The sequence below is a fragment of the Scyliorhinus torazame genome, chromosome 1 (genome assembly GCF_047496885.1).
Source record: "Scyliorhinus torazame isolate Kashiwa2021f chromosome 1, sScyTor2.1, whole genome shotgun sequence".
Taxonomy (NCBI): domain Eukaryota; kingdom Metazoa; phylum Chordata; class Chondrichthyes; order Carcharhiniformes; family Scyliorhinidae; genus Scyliorhinus; species Scyliorhinus torazame.
The window spans coordinates 51,785,011-51,801,772 of NC_092707.1; the positions used below are offsets into that span (position 1 = coordinate 51,785,011).

At 44.6% G+C, this 16,762-nt stretch overlaps 1 protein-coding gene across 2 annotated transcripts in view; it reads right to left on the bottom strand.

Moving 5' to 3' along the window:
- Nucleotides 1–16,762, bottom strand: part of rasal1a (RAS protein activator like 1a (GAP1 like)) — a 386,120-nt gene that overhangs the window by 75,195 nt on the left and 294,163 nt on the right. For both annotated transcript variants that reach the window (XM_072492394.1, XM_072492310.1), the window contains exon 16: nt 10,772–10,913. In XM_072492394.1, coding sequence (XP_072348495.1) covers nt 10,772–10,913 — 142 coding nt within the window. The remainder of the gene's footprint in view (nt 1–10,771; nt 10,914–16,762) is intronic.

Below are 16,762 nucleotides of genomic sequence, written 5' to 3' on the forward strand. Positions count from 1 at the left end.
TACGAATGTGTCTGGCCAACACTGATTGAGCGTCCAGGAAGTTCAAAGCCAATACAATATAATAGGGTGCGGGTGGTGACGGGTGCTCTTCGGCAAGGGGAGTTGGTTCAATGCAGCTGCATTGGCAATCTGCATGCCGGGCCGGTGCTGGAAAGCATAATTGTAGGCTGCCAGAAGCAAGGCCCAATGGTGCAGCCTAACCGAGGCCGTTGCTGGTATGGGCTTGTCTTCCCTTAAAGGTCTCAGTAGTGACTTACGGTCGGTGACTATGTCAAATTGACATCCTTACACATATTGATGGAATTTCTTCAAACCATACATAACTGCTAAGCCCTCCTTCTAGATCTAGGCATGGTTCTGTCCCACTTCTGAAAGGGTCCTCGAGGCAAAGGCGATATTCCATCGTGTGGGATAATACTGCCCCTATACCGTAAGGAGGCGCGTCACATGCTACCATGATGGTTTCCCAGGGTCAAAGTGAACCAAGAGGTGCGAGGACTGCAAGGCTTGCTCCACCACTCGAAAGGCTTCCTCTTGGGGCTCCCTCCATTGCCACTGCTGATGTAATGATGCCAATATTGTGGCTAAATTTGAAATGAATCTTCCATAATAATTCAGTATAGTGAGGAAGGATTTGAGCTCACTGATGTTTCTGACTACAGGCCTAGCCTTGACCATTTCCTCCAAGAGTTGCTACCCTGCTGCATCAACACAAAACCATAGATACGCACTTCTGAAACCTTGAATTATATTTTTTGGATTTGTGACAGACCCCCACGTCCCAAAGCCTCTAAAAAGAAATTCCAATTAAGGGGCAATTTAGCGTGGCCAATCCACCTACCCTGCACATCTTAAGGTTGTGGGGGCAAGACCCACGCAAACATGGGGAGAATGTGCAAACTCCACACGGACAGTGACCCGGGGCCGGGATCGAACCTGGGACATTGGCGCCGTGAGACTGCAGTGCTACCACTGCGCCACCATGCTGCCCTACCCCCCCCCCCGTAGACTGAAACAATGCTGAAACAAAGTTTTGTGTACTGAAAGAGGCCCTATGGGTGTTTATTGTTGCAAGCTTCTGAGGCTTTTCATCCAATTCTAGTTGCAGGTATGCATGGCTGAGATCCAACTTTGAGTGGGTAAGGCCCCCGCCAACTTGATGTAGAGGTGCCCGATCTGGGGAATCGAGTACCTATCTATCCGGGAGCCTGTTTTATGGTTAGTTTGTAGTCTCCACAGATTCTGGTCGAACAATCTGGTTTGAGAACAGGAACTATTGGCGCCGCCCACTCGGAGAGCTGAACTGGTTTGATTATGCCCAGCCCTTCTAATCCCTTAAATTTAGCTTCAACCGTCTGATGCAGGACATAGGGCACTGGTCTGGCTCTGCAGAACGTAAGCATCAAATCCCGATTGATACAGGTTTTGACTTTGACGCCTTTGATCCGGTGCAGGTTCTTGTGAAAAATGTCTTCATACCTCCTTCAACATCTTGGAGGACGCCATTGGAAATTAAAAATATTTCCAGGCAACTGAGCCTAATCTTCTAGAGCCAGTCTCTTCCCATCAGGCTGGGTCTGTGCCCTTCCACGGCAACCTAGGGCCTTTTGCTCTTTGTTCACCAATCATGTGTTGATTGTTCCAAGGATTTTCAAGGTTTCCCCAGTGTAAGTGGAAAGCTTGGCTTTGGTACTGTTCAAACTTAAAGGCTGAGTTCTATTATGGATATATTAGAAAGTCTGCTCTCTCGCAATTGTCACCGAAGCCTCGGTGCTAACTTCCATTTTGAGGGGTTGCTGCTTACCCTCAGGACAATTTCACAAGGGGCCGCCTTATTCAACTGGATCGCATTCAACCAATATATTGCATGCTCCTCTGAAGAGCTCTTCTCCATTATGTTCAGTGGCACTGTGGACTGCGGTTGCTGGTGTTTTTTGTTTACATTGGCACGCTGTTCCTCGTCCAGCAATGTGCTTGAATGTGACCCCTGTGATTTCATCGGAAACACAAGAACTTTCGAACATAGCGGGTTTCTTGGCGACTGTCCCCCCACAATGATAGCAGTCCACCTCTGACTTCCTGTCCTTTCACTCTGGTCCAGTTCTGAGTAGCATGCCTGGTTCTCCACTCTGCCTGTTGATCCTGTTGCTCACCTCACGGCCATACCGCCCCAGACTTGAGTGACCTCCCCATGATCCATGCTTTGGAGCTCAGTGGAGCCTTTCTCAACGCACTCCGTCGCCTGAGCTATCTCGATCGCTTTTTCCAATGATATGGTGGTTTCAGCCAGGAGCTTCTTCTGAATATTCAGGTCATGGATCCCACAAATCAGCCGGTTGCGCAACATGTCAAGGGGCTGGTTTAGCTCAGTGGGCTAGACAGCTGGTTTGTAATGCAGAACAAGGCCAGCAGCGCCGGTTCAATTCCCGTACCAGCTTACCCGAACAGGCGCCGGAATGTGGCGACTAGGGGCTTTTCACAGTAACTTCATACTTGTGACAATAAAAGGTTATTGTTATTGTTATGTCACTAAGGGCAGTCCCGAACTCGCAGTGCTCAGCAAACTTACGAAGTGTGGCTATGAAGACTGAGATGGACTCTTCATGGTCCCTCACAGCAGAATTAAATTTAAAACAATCATGGGCATTGGGTCGAACTGTTCTTTGATCAATTTTTTTTTTTAAATTTAGAGTACCCAATTCACTTTTTCCAAAGGGGCAATTTAGCGTGTTCAATCCACCTATCACCCTGCACATCTTTGGGTTGTGGGGGCTAAACCCACGCAAACACGGGGAGATTGTGCAAACTCCACACGGACAGTGACCCAGAGCTGGGATCGAATCTGGGGCCTCGGTGCCATGAGGCGGCAGTGCTAACCACTGCGCCACCGTGCTGCCCCTCTTTGACCAATTTAACTATCTGATCAAAGGTCTTCGAGCCTTTGGGGACATGAGGTTCCGAATTAAATTGTACATTTGGGGCCCGCAAACAATCAGAAGTATCATCTTCTGCTTATCTTCAAAATGGTTGGATTGGATTTGTTTATCGTCACGTGTACCGAGGTACAGAGCAAAGTATTTTTCTGCAAGCAGCTCAAACAGATCATTAAGTACATGAAAATAAAATGTAACTACATAAACACCGGCATCAGGTGAAGCATACAGGAGTATAGTATTAATCAGGTCAGTCCATAAGCGAGTCATTCAGGAGTCTGGTAACAGCAGGTAAAAAGATGTTTTTGAATCGGTTTGTGCATATTCTCAGACTTTTGTATCTCCTTCCCGATGGAAGATGTTGGAAGAGTGAGTAAGCCGGGTGGGAGGGGTCTTTGATTATGCTGCCCGCTTTCCCCAGGCAGCGGGAGGTGTAGATGGAGTCAATGGATGGGAGGCAGGTTTGTATGATGGACTGGGCGGTGTTCACGACTCTCTGAAGTTTTTTGCAGTCTTGGGCCGAGCAGTTGCCATACCAGGCTGTGATGCAGCCTGATAGGATGCTTTCTATGGTGCATCTGTAAACATTGGTAAGAGTTAGTGTGGACATACCAAATTTTCTTAGTTTCCAGAGGAAGTATAGGCGCTGTTGTGCTTTCTTGGTGGTAGCATCGACGTGGGTGGACCAGGACAGATATTTGGTGATGTGCACCCCTAGGAATTTGAAACTGCTAACCATCTCCACCTCGGCCCTGTTGATGCTGACAGGGGTGTGTACAGTACTTTGCTTCCTGAAGTCAATGGTCAACTCTTTTTTTTTGCTGGCATTTAGGGAGAGATTGTTGTCACTGCACCACTCCACTAGGTTCTCTATCTCCTGCCTGTATTCTGACTCATTGTTATTCGAGATCTCACCCCTATGGTTGTGTCATCAGCAAACTTGTAGATGGAGTTGGAACCAAATCTTGCCACGCAGTTGTGTGTGTACAGGGAGTATAGTAGGAGGCTAAGTACACGGCCTTGCGGGGCCCCGGTATTGAGGACTATTGTTGAGGAGATGTTGTTGTTTATTCTTACTGATTGTGATCTGTGGGTCAGAATGTCGAGAATCCAGTTGCAAAGTGGGGAGCCAAGTCCTCGGTTTTGGAGCTTTGATATGAGCTTGACTGGGATTATGGTGTTGAAGGCGGAGTCAATAAATAGGAGTTGATGTAGGACTCCTTGTTGTCGAGATGCTCTAAGGATGAGTGTAGGGAGAGGGAAATGGCGTCTGCTGTGGACCGGTTGCGGCAGTATGCGAATTGCATTGGATCAAGGCATGCTGGGAGTGTGGAGTTGTTGCGCTTCATGAGCAAACTCTTGAAGCACTTCATTATGACTGATGTCAGGGCCACCGGACGGTCATCAGTGAGGCACGTTGCCTGGTTCTTCTTTGGCATGATGGTGGTCTTCTTGAAGCAGTTGGGGACCTCGGAGAAGCGACAGGTTAAAGATGTCCGCGAACACATCTGCCAGTTGCTCTGCGCAGGCTTTGAGTGCACGACCAGGGATCCCGTTCAGACCCGTCGCCTTGCGAGGGTTCATTTTCAATAAGACCAATCTGACTTCGGAAATTGTGACAGTGGGTATGGGTGTGTTATGGGTTGCTGGGGCACCCGATAGTGGATCGATGGTTCCTGCTCAAACCAAGCATAGACTGCATTCAATTCATCAGGGAGGGGTGCGCTGCTGCTGGAGATATTGCTCGGCTTCGTTTTGTAGCCCATTATATCGTTTAGGCCTTCCCACAACCGACGAGAGTCTGGAACGCTTGTCTGTGACTTTAGCTTGGTCTGATATACTCTCTTGGCATCCCGGATGGCTTTGCAGAGGTTGCCTCTGGATTTGCTGTATAGGTCAGGGTCACCTGACGTGAACGCCTCAACCTGTCCTTCAGTAGGGAGACAGTCCCGATTGAACCATGGTTTCCAGTTGGGGAACGTACGTATTGCTTTCTTTGGCACATTTGCTGATGAAGTTTGTGACGGTGGTGGCATACTCATTTAGTGAGTACACAAAATGTGATCTTGTTTGTGGTAAAAAAAGGGTGGAGCCGTTCGATTTACTGACTCCAATCCTGAGCCCCTCGGTCAAATCAGCCTCGTTTACCAATGACAGACATTTTCACTCACGATATAATGGTTCCCAACTTTTGTTGGTGCTTCTTTCGTTTTTCGACTGCCCCTTCGTTCCCTCCTCAATTGACGACATACTGCAGACTGCAATCAAACCTTTTACCTTATCGCCTATGAGATACCTCGAGACAAACACTGGAGGCTTCCAATAGTTAAGAAGGGATTAATTGATGAAAGGCAAAGCACATAAGTAACAGGCACAGGACTCAATATAACAGGTCGATTCACATCAGCTCCGGGGTCCACATCGCCCAGGTTCCTGCTGTGAAGGAACATTCCAATTAGATGTCTCATTGATCCAATAATTGGCACTGATATGTAAAGAGGCTACAGGTGGCCTTTGGAGCATGTGATGTGATGATAGAGTTTGGTGCTGAGTGTGTTCAAAGAAAAATAAAGGTGTTTGGGGAAAGGAGCAGATCTTTTGTCTCTTTACTCAACAGCAGTCAGAGGCTAACAGCGGTAGCAGAGGATAGTTGCCGTGCAAATGTAAAGGGTTGAAAGATACTTTTCCAGGGGAAAAAATAAATAAAATTCTGCATCAACCAAGGAGTGAGTGAGAAGGAAAAAAAAAACGGCTTAACCTAGGATAAAGGTGACCGGATATGGCTATCCACCATTATTTTCTGAAAGGGGATAGTACGACCAACAGAGAAGTGCATTCTCCATTGCAGGAGAATTGCCTTGGGAAGGAGGAAACCAGATCCGGCATTGGCTCTTTCCCTACCTTATGAGAGTAAAATCCAAAGCAAAGTGTTTTTTGAACTTGAATTGGTAGAGTTAGACTCAGACTCAGAAGGTCTGGAGACTCTATTACGTTTTATGGATAAGATTTATCAAAAGGACGACTTGTTAAGTGTGTATGAAGCCTGGTCAGAATTCGATAGATTCCGGAAAACAGAGGATATCTCTATTGAGGACTATATAATGGAATTTAGCAGACTATACAGAAGGCTGCACAAACACCGCCTGGAATTTCCACAGTCTGTGTTGGCATTTAAGTTAATGGACTGTGCTAGAGTGTCCAATATGGATAGGCTCCTGGTTTTGACAGGAGTTAAGTTTGCGGATAATGATACCTTATTCGATTAGATGATAGAGGCCTTAAAGAAGTTCCTGGGGAAACATTCAATTCCTATGGCTATTACATCACAAATGGGTCAGTCAGCAATAAAGCAGACTATGGAAGATACACTACTGACAGGATGGCGAGATTGTACAGCTACGAACAAGGTTACGAGAATATGGAAGGAGATCGGGACCCGGAAATTATGAGGACAGAAACCCATTTAAAACCTATAATAGGAGGAGGGACAGAAATGCCCAGGGCATGATAAATTGATGTTTTCGGTGTGACTCTCAATACCATCATGCATTCAACTGTCCAACTCGTTATAATAGAATGTTTGAAGCTACACATGACAGGGAAGAGTCAGAAGAGGAAAAAGATAGTGACCAGCGAGAAGGCATTGTCCTATTGACAAGCAGTTTTACTCCAGTAATGAGGGTGTTGGTTGCAGAATCTTCAATTGTGCTGTATTGGACAGTGGCTGCACATCTACTGTGTGTGGAATTGACTGGTTAAAATGTTACCTGGATTCCTTGAATGTTGAAAATCGTAACAAGGTTAAGGAAATCGAAAGTTCCACAAGTTTCAGGTTTGGGGATGATAATACTCTGATGTCGCTGAAAAGAGTGCTGATCCCTTGCAATATTGCCGGAGTGAATCATTTCATTAGCATGGATGTTGTATCAAGTGAGATACCTTTGCTTCTGAGCAGACCGTCGATGAAGAAAGCACACATGAAACTGGATATGGAATAGGATAAGGCAACAGTTTTTGGAAAAACGGTGGACTTACAATTTACACAGTTAGGACACTATTGTATTCCATTACTGACAAATAATATTTCAGGTGCAGTCGTTAAGGATGTGCTATTGGCAGCTGGAAATGGGACTTAAATGATATAAAGCTTGTTGTATTAAAACTGCATAGGCAATTTGCGCATCCGTCTCCTCGGAAGCTGAAAAATTTATCAAAGGATGCAGGGGTAAGGGATGAAGTCTATACTGAGCTGATAGAACAGGTTAGTGATCGCTGTAAGATTTGTCGGAAGTACAGAAGGACACCATCACAACCGATAGTAACCCTGACTTTGGTCAGGGGTTTTAATGAAATTGTGGCCATGGATCTTAAGTACTGGGATAAAGCTGACAATATATTTATTTTTCATTTTGTAGATTTAGCAACCAGATATAGTCAATCAACCATTGTACGAAGTAAAGAAAAGAGAGTAATCCTGGATCAGATCATGGAAAAATGGATAGGGACAGGAATGGGCCCACCGGAAAAATTCCTTACAGACAACAGGGGAGAATTTGCTAATGATGAGTTTAGGGATATGTGTGAAAACGTAAATATCACAGTTATGAATATGGCTGTGGAAAGCCCATTTAGTAATGGTGTGTGTGAAAGAAACCATGCAGTAATAGATGACATGCTCCGGGATATTTTGGCAGATAGACCAAATTGCAAGTTAAATTCAGCCGTAGCATGGGCGGTGCATGCAAAGAATTTGTTGTAGATGGTTGGGGCTATAGTCCCTATCAATTAGTGTTTGGTAGAAATCCTAAAATTCAATCCATTTTGGATGACCAGCCTTCAGCTTGGGAAGCTCTGCCTTTGCTGAGCATTTAAATGCATTACTTAGTAGTAGAAAAGCTTTTTTGGAAGCAGAAGTCTCTGAAAGAATTCATAGAGTTTTAATGCATAATGGAGGCCACAGAAACGCAGTGCCACTTCAGATAGTACATCGGATAGTGAACAGGTTCACAGGAAAAGGTTGAGAACTATTGAAAGGACATCCCACAGCAGAAGGAAAAGATCAAGGAGTAGCAGTACATAACGAGATACCAGGCGGGATAGGGGACGTAGTTTGTCAAATTCTCGGAACATGGGTAAGACCATGAATGCTACTAGGTGTAGGAGCCCTCATGCACGGGAGATTTTGGTGGCCTCCAATAAATTAGATGAAAAAGTTATCAAAGATGCCAAACAGCAAGATCTGTACAGTTGGAGTGAATTTGGGTTATACACGGAAGTACCGGATAGGGGACAAAGAGCTCTATCCCACAGATGAATTTGCATGGGACAGATTCTTCCAGATTAAATATATAAGGCAAAGGTCAGGCTTGTGGCGAGGGGATCTGAAGAAAACTTAGAAGATCAGGATTTATGGGTCGATTCACCTGCGGGAAGAAAGGTTATTTTAAAGATCTTCTTGGCTCTATAAGCCACAAAGGCATGGGAATGCAAATCTATAGATACAAAAGCTGTCTTTTTGCAGGGGTATCAGCTTCAGAGAGACATGTTTCTCTGTCCTCCTAAAGGGGCAGCTAACACTGAAGGGGTACCCTGGAAGTTGAACAAATGTGTATATGGATTAAATGATGCGCTTAGAGTCTGGTATTTTTCGGTAAGGTCAGTTTTGTTAAAGTTAGGCTGTTGCCAGTTGAAAGCAGATCCGGCAATGTTTTACTGGCACTATAAAGGAAATCTTTCTGGCATCTATATGATGCATATCGATGATTTTTTGTGGGGTGGGAATCGTGATTTCGGAGCTATTGTCATCTCTGGGTTAAGGAAAGAATTCAGGGTTGGAAGTAAGGCTTCTGGTTCATTTAAATGTATTGGACTGGAAATCGGACAGATTAAGTTAGGGGCAACTTTACGTCAGCAATCTTATTTGAAGAGCATCAGCCCATTAGCAATTAGTTGTGGTTGGGTTTCACAAAAAGACGCAGTGGCTTCAAAGCAAGGCAGGCCAGCAGCGCGGTTCAATTCCCGTACCAGCCTCCCCGAACAGGCGCCGGTATGTGGCGATTAGGGGCTTTTCACAGTAACTTCATTTGAAGCCTACTTGTGACAATAAGCGATTTTCATTTCATTTCATTTCAAGATGGATAAAGAGCAACCGTGAAGTTTAATTGGGCAACTGAATTGGTTAGGTAGACGGACTAGACCGGATGTTAGTTCTGATGTCTTAGAGTTGAGTACAAAAATTAATGATCCTGAAGTGGAAGACATAATGAGGGCAAATAAAGCGTTGGTCAAACTAAAAATGCAGGTGTGTGATTTGAGGTTCCCGGTTTTAGGTGATCTCAGGCACTTGAAACTCATAGTTTATAGTTATGCGTCCTATGCAAATTTATGTGATGGGGTTTCAAGCGCAGGAGGTTTTATAATTTTCCTTTTGGGGAACAATGGTAAATGTTGCCGTCTTGTGTGGGAAACAAAGAAAATAAGGAGAGTGGTCAAAAGTACTTTGGCTGCTGAGACTTTAAGCCTTGTAGAGGTGGTGGATATGGCCTTTTATATGTCTCAGATATTGACAGACATTTTGGGATTGGGGGATTTGGGTAACATACCCATTGAGTGCCACATTGACAATAAATCCCTGTGGGAAAATGTGCACTCTACAAAAAGTGTCAATGAGAAAAGGCTAAGGAATGACATGGCAAGTTTGAAGCAGATGTTGGACAGAGGGGAGGTAGCAAAAATTAAATGGGTCGACATAGCTATCAATTGTCTGACTATTTAACGAAAAGAGGGGCTAGTTCACGGACACTTTTGGAGATTGTTAATGAAGGGTGCCTGTTTCTGTGACTGGTTGCATTTTTTTTCCTTTCAAAAGAAAGAGGGGGGAAATTGCGTGTGTTTTTGCGTTTCTTGAAATTTTGTTTTCACCAAATTTTTCTTTTTCTCCAAGGAAGGGTAGACTGTTAAGGAATGGGTTAAGAAACATTCCAATTAGATGTCACATTGATCCAATAATTGGCACTGATATGTCAAGAGGCTACAGGTGGCCTTTGGAGCATGTGATGTGACAATAGGGTTTGGTGCTGAGAAAAATAAACGTGTTTGGGAAAAGGAGCAGATCCCTTGTCTCTTTACTCAACAGCAGCCAGAGGCCAACACCTACTCCCACGGGCCAGTGAAAATTCCCTATTGGCTGGGGTTCGCGCGCTCCTCGCGATATGCCCCAAGTCAGTCATGTGGTCTACCGCCGACTTAAAGGGGCCATGCGACCACAACTACCATGAAAATATTCTAACAGTTTGACCGGCTCCTCCATTTTTCTACTACGTCCCTCTCAGTGTTCACCCATTTAATGAAAGAATGAAAAAAATGTCAATCTGTGTTAACTTTGCTGAATGTAATCTCAACATGCACGACCAGAAGATCCAGTATTTCCTGGTAGGTTCTGACTCCAGAAGTGCATTACTGCTTAAATTATGTTAAATAAAACACTTTATCAACCAAAACAAACTAACATCGAGATGACAAAACAAAGAGGCTTTGTTCACCCAACTTCACCATTATTCATCATGTTTGCTTCCTTACGTGCAAAGGAGATCTTGGAGTTCAGGAATTCATTGAGAAAGAATGTGTTTATGATTTTGTTGCACCTAAAGGAGATCTCCTTCATGATAAACAAATGCCTGTCTGAGTTAGCACCACAATAGTCAGGAGGCTTTCGCCTGGTGGCAAACCCACACATGCACAGCTGTCCCAAGGACAAATCCATAGGTATTCCCTGCCTTGGAAGATTGCAGTCAGATCACTGCAGCGATTAACTGAATTTCAGGAACATAAAATATTACCTTCATTATCGATGTCGATGAGCTTATCAAGGAAATCCTTCACGCAGCTTACACTCTGTAAAATGAATGGGTGGAGGGGTGTCATCCACTGCTCTTTCCCATGTCCCAACTGAAGGCCCAGGTTACCAATACTCTGAACTGCCTGAAAGGGAAAACACAAGTCAACCCATTAGTGAAGCAGTGCCAACCGCCTTTTCACGTGTTTGGCAGAAATGATATTAATACAGAGCCATTTGCAGACCATATCCCCGGGCTGTGGAGTCCTGAACATGGGCACATCGATATAGGATTAGATGTAAGATATTCGGGCCAGAGGGCAGGAGAGAAACCTTTCCTTTTGCACAGAACATTATGAGGCAGGAGGATGAACCATCAGAGTAAGCGATTGAAGCAGAGATCATGCGACCGTTTCAGAACAGGTTAGATAGGGGATTGAAGGGAAAGGGAAATAAAAGAATATCGGAGTTGAGTGGGCACATGCGATTAGGACTATACTGCTTGTGTGGAGCTTAAGCGGCAACACACTGAGTTTTTGTTAATATAACACTTTATTTTGCACAGTAAGAAGCCTTACAACACCAGGTTAAAGTCCAACAGGTTTGTTTCGAATCACTAGCTTTCGAAGCGCAGCTCCTTCCTCAAGAGAATTCTCAGGAATCCCTCAGGAAGGAGCTGCGCTCCGAAAGCTAGTGAATCGAAACAAACCTGCTGTTGTAAGACTTATTACTGTGCCCACCCCAGTCCAACGTTGGCATCTCCACATCACTTTATTTTGCATATTCAAATCAACTTTCCAACCATTCATCCTTTTAACCTACTTCTTTTGAACATGGTTCGCATATCTATACCCTCATCTGTTGTGATCAAATCCCCGACTGGTTTGCTTTGGTCATCCTATGAAGGGTTAAGTTTATCTAGATATAGATATAGATATATAGACCTGCTTGGCCATAGCACTCTGATGCATAGTCTCACCTGAAACATGAACTTGTTTTATTCTTTCTATTGATGATTTTTTACTTTCAAAAGTGTCTTATTTTATTCCATGACTAATCTCAGTAAACCAATCCAGCCAGAACCTGATCAGAAAAGGTCTCTGAAATAAAGGCAATTTGTTTCACAATGGCTGCGCAGGTTTGGCAGCTCACTGTTGACATTGTAGCAGTAACATTACATGTAGAATGAATAAGCTGGGGCAGGAAGAAACCATGCAGAAAGAAACTCAGTTTGGTACTGACCCATTTAATTGAAGATGACGGCAAGGATTGAATTATATTAGTGCACTCATTTGTGTACATGATCGGTGTAACACTAGAAACTACTGCACACATGATGAGTGCTGTCACTAACTATGTTGACAGCTGTTAGCATCTGAGCACAACATTTATGTTGTTTGAATGGATAATAAGAATGTCGAAATGCTGCTACTGGCAGCTTTTTTGGCCTGAAGCCAAAATATATCATCAGAACAAATTAAATTTCAGATTGAAGCTAAAACAAAAAGCTCCAGCTGCCTTTTCAACCAGCCCGAAATTCCACACCACTGGCTTTCTAAAGGAACGTAATGTCTGTAAGTCTCTTGATAAGTTTATCAGTGGAGAGAAACTCCTGTCGAACGGTTCAGCGAAACTTCACGAACGTTCTTCTGGAGAATAAATGAAGTAAATTGCAAATGCTGGAAATCGGAATTAAGAATGGAAAGTGGGAGGTGTGCAAGCACTCAATCAGGGGTCGGGCTTCAATAAACTTAAAGCTAAGTCCGCTGTCAGGTGTGTTTGGCAGGGTTATTCTCAGCGGCTGCAGCGCTTTGCCACTTTCTTTGGCCTCGGGTAGTTTCTCCCCCGCCAAGGCTACACTTAGAGAGATTTCCAGCTGGCGAGCTGATCCACGCTCTTTCAGACCCCCACCCCGCTTACTTCCACCCCCTACCCCACTCAACCCCAGCCTTGCCAAGGCCCCGGTAACTTCCCCATATCCCCCCTCCAATTATCAAAGGCGCCCCGAGGCCCAACGCCTGGCAGTGCCAACCTGGTGCCCCCGGCGCACCTTGGCAGTGTCCCTGAAACCCCCCATCAGATATCCAACAGACTCTCCCTTATCAGGGAGCCCCATATCAGAGACCCCCATCAGAGACCCATATTAGAGAACCCCATGCAAGAGACCCCCATACCAGGGAGCCCCCAACAGAGATCCTCCTAAGAGAGATCCCCCAACAGAGATCCCCCAACAGTCACAGCTGTCTGGAAGCTAAGGAACAGTCATGCAGAAATAGTGTAAAACCACTCCGTATTCACCTACCAGTGCCTTACACATGTTGCCTCAGACAGGCGTGTTGAAAGCATCAGCTGTTACAGATTCCTAGGCTTCATAGAAAGCCAAAACCCAACACAGCTTTAAATCCTCTCAGATCCTTTGGTCTATGAGGCGTTTATTCACTTTCAAAGAGAAATAGCTTTTGTTAGGCTGTAATTGATAGGGTAATAGCTTCCAGGCAGCCAGGTGTCTGGATTGTTTACTTTTATTTCCCTTCACGCTTGAATGAATCTCAAGTACCCTACTGTGAAGCTAACAACAATCTTTATAAACATCTGGGCGATAAGTGCTTTCACTTTCTCTTTTTCTCAGCAGATAGTACTTAACTTCTTTTAATATGGTCAGGAGCTGCCAATCATTGCTAAATGTTTATAGACATTAGGGGCTGGGGGCTTGGGTGTGCATGATTTGTGTTTTGGGGCCTCCGATGGACTTTGGAGGCACCTACATTACACACGTGCCCCCTTGACCCACCACAGGTCCACCGCATCAGTGCCATGCTTAAGAATACTACCACCAATTCACGCCCGTGTGAATCCCGGCCAAGAGGGCCAGAGCATCATGGAGGCATGGAAATTCAGACTTCCAGTCTGTTAATTGGATGCAAATGGGTTCAAATGACCCATTTTCATTGCCATGTCGGCGTGGGTCGTGTAGCTGGCAAGGGACCAGAGCACCGGAATGGGATCTGCGCCCGCCGTTCGACTTTCCGCTGCTTCTGGAACCCCGCTGCTGACAGCGGGTGGTGGAGAATCCATCCCAGTGTAAGTGTTTCAGCTCCTACCCTCTGCTTTCTGCTCCAGAATACCTTTACTCATGCTGTCACCTCCCCAACTTCCAGCTGCCATTCTCCGCAATTCTCATGCAATCATACTAGAGGCACCATTTCTCCATTATCCAAGGCCTCAAGTACTCTTTCCATGTAAGACGCCAATCTTATATGCTGCAATTGCCATTGTCAGACCAGGCCAACAGCTCAAAGGGTATGAGTTCAAATTCCAACATATGAAATCAAATCCAATAAGTGTGTTAATTTGTGACGGCCACCAGAAAATGAACAGGTAGGTGACCAGATTTTTGTAAAACCAAACTGATTTGTGGATATCCTTTAGGAAGAGAGAGCCCTGCTTCATTCAGTCTTTACACAATTTCAATTCCACACAATGTAGTTCAGTCACAATGCCCTGTGACATACCCTAGCAAATCAATGAATGCTAACACATCTGCATTCTCTTGACGAAGAAGGGGCCACATTTGTTGCTTTGTCAGCATCTCCACTGCTGAGAATGAAAACAAAACATTGTAGGAACCAAATTCAGATCAGATAGCCGTTTCTGTTGAACGTATCATCCATTCATGTCTTTTAAATGCATTCATGAGGTGTGGGCTTTGCTGGCAAGGCCACTAAATATTCCATCCCTAATTGCCTTGAGAGGGTGATGATGTACTTACCTTCTTGAACTGCTGCAATCCATGTGGTGTTGGTACACCCACAGTGCTGTTAGAATGAGTTCCAGGATTTGACTCAGTGACACTGATGGAATGGCGATATATTTCCAAGTCAGGATGGTGTGTGACGTGGGAGGGGAACTTTAAGCTGATGGTATCCCTATGTAATAGCTGCTCTTCCCTTCCTTGGTGGTAGGGATCATGGGTTTGGAAGGTGCTGTGGAAGGAGCCTTGCTGAGTTGTTGCAGTGCATCATGTAGATGGCACACACTGCCGTCACTGTGCGTTGATAGCGGAGAAAGTGAATGTTGGAGGTGGTTGATAAGGTGTCAGTCAATTGGGTTGCTTTGTCCTGAATGGTGTTGAGGTTTTTTTGAGTGTTGTTGGAGCTGCACTCTCCAGGCAAATGGAGAGTATTCCATATCACACTCCTGACTTGTGTCTTGTAGATGGTGGACAGGCTTTGGGGACTCAGGAGGTGAGTTACTCTCGGCAGAATCTCCAGCTTCTGATCTGCTCTTGGAGTCACAGTATTGGTTTGGCTAATCCCATTCAGTTTCTGGTCAATGGTAACATCCAGAATGTTGATAATGGAGGATTCAAGGAGCGATAGTTAAATTATCTCTTATTGGAGATTGACATTGCCTGTGGAGCAACTTGTCAGCCCATCACTTTGCTAATGACTGAGAGTAAACTGATGGGGTCAATAATTGACTGGGTTGGATTCGTCCGAATTTGTCTGGGCAGAACAGACCTGGACAATTTTCCACATTGCTGGATAGATGATAGTTTTGTAGCTGTATTGAAAAAGCCTGGTTAGGGATGTAACTAACACAGAAGCACAAGTCTTCAGTACTATTGCTGGAATGTTGCCAGTCCCCAAACCCTTTGCAGTGTCCAAATCTTTCAGCAATTTCTTGATAACATGTGGAGTGAATCGAATTGGCTTAAGGCTGGTGTCTGCGATTCTGAGGACCGAGGACCTCTGGAGGAGACCAGGATGGATCATCCACTCGGCACTTCTGACTGTAGATTATTGTGATTATTGCTTATCTTTTGCACTAATGTTCTGGGCTCCCCCACCATTGCGAATGGAGATATTTGTAGAGCCTTCTCTAGTTAGTTGTTTAATCATCAATCACCATTCATGATGGGATGTGACAGGACTTCAGAGCTTAGATCTGATCCGACTGGGTGTTGGATTGTTTACCTCTGTACATCACATGCTGCTTCCGTAGCTTGGCATCCAAGTATTCCTGTGTAGCACCTTCACCAGGTTGACATCTGATTTTGGTATTACGATCCCGGACCAGACCCCAACATTTGCTAGGATACCAAGGGCGACACGGTGGTGCAGTGGTTACTGCTGCTGTGTCACGCCGCCGAGGACCTGGGTTCGATCCCGTCCCCGGGTCACTGTCCGTGTGGAATTTGCACATTCTCCCACATCTGCATGGGTCTCACCTCCACAACCCAAAGGTGTGTAGGGTAAATGGATTGGCCATGCTAAATTGTCCCTTGGTTGGAAAATAAAATTGGGCACTCTAAATTTACAAAAAAAAAACATTTGCTAGAATACCTGACAGGAAGCCCAATCACTTTTTAAAAAAATTTGTAGAACTGTGAGGAAAGGATACTTCGCTCCAGAAGTGATTCCGCACACAAATAGGGATACGATGTATAAAAACAAACTTTATTATTAACACGGTGTTAAACCAACTTAACATCACAGAAATATGGCTTAGAATTACCCGGTAAACAATGCTGAACAATAAAATGAGACACTTGAACTCCTAACTGATACCTTCTCTATCTCCAATCAAGCAAAACCCATCACAGTCAAAAACCACTTTTAAATGCAGTTAGCAAACACAGGATTACTTGTCGTTCTCTGGATAAAAAGCTCTTTGAAAGACTGCTTGGAGGAAGAGAGCGATGCTTTCAATAAACAGCCTGTAGATCCCTGTCTGTCAGATTAAGGTTGAATCTGACAGCCTTCTGCACACAGCTTCCAGAAAACTAAACTAAAACCCTGTCTGCTACAGACCTGGTTCCTCCTACTGCTTACATCATCTGTATTCCATTCAAATCCCATGAACTACTCACTTAAGTTTAAATACAATGTCTCTAATTACCTACTCCACAGAAATAATTTTAAAAAAACATGAAATCTCTCCTTGTAAACATAAGCATGATTTGAAAGAATGATTTTTACAAATTTAATTGCAC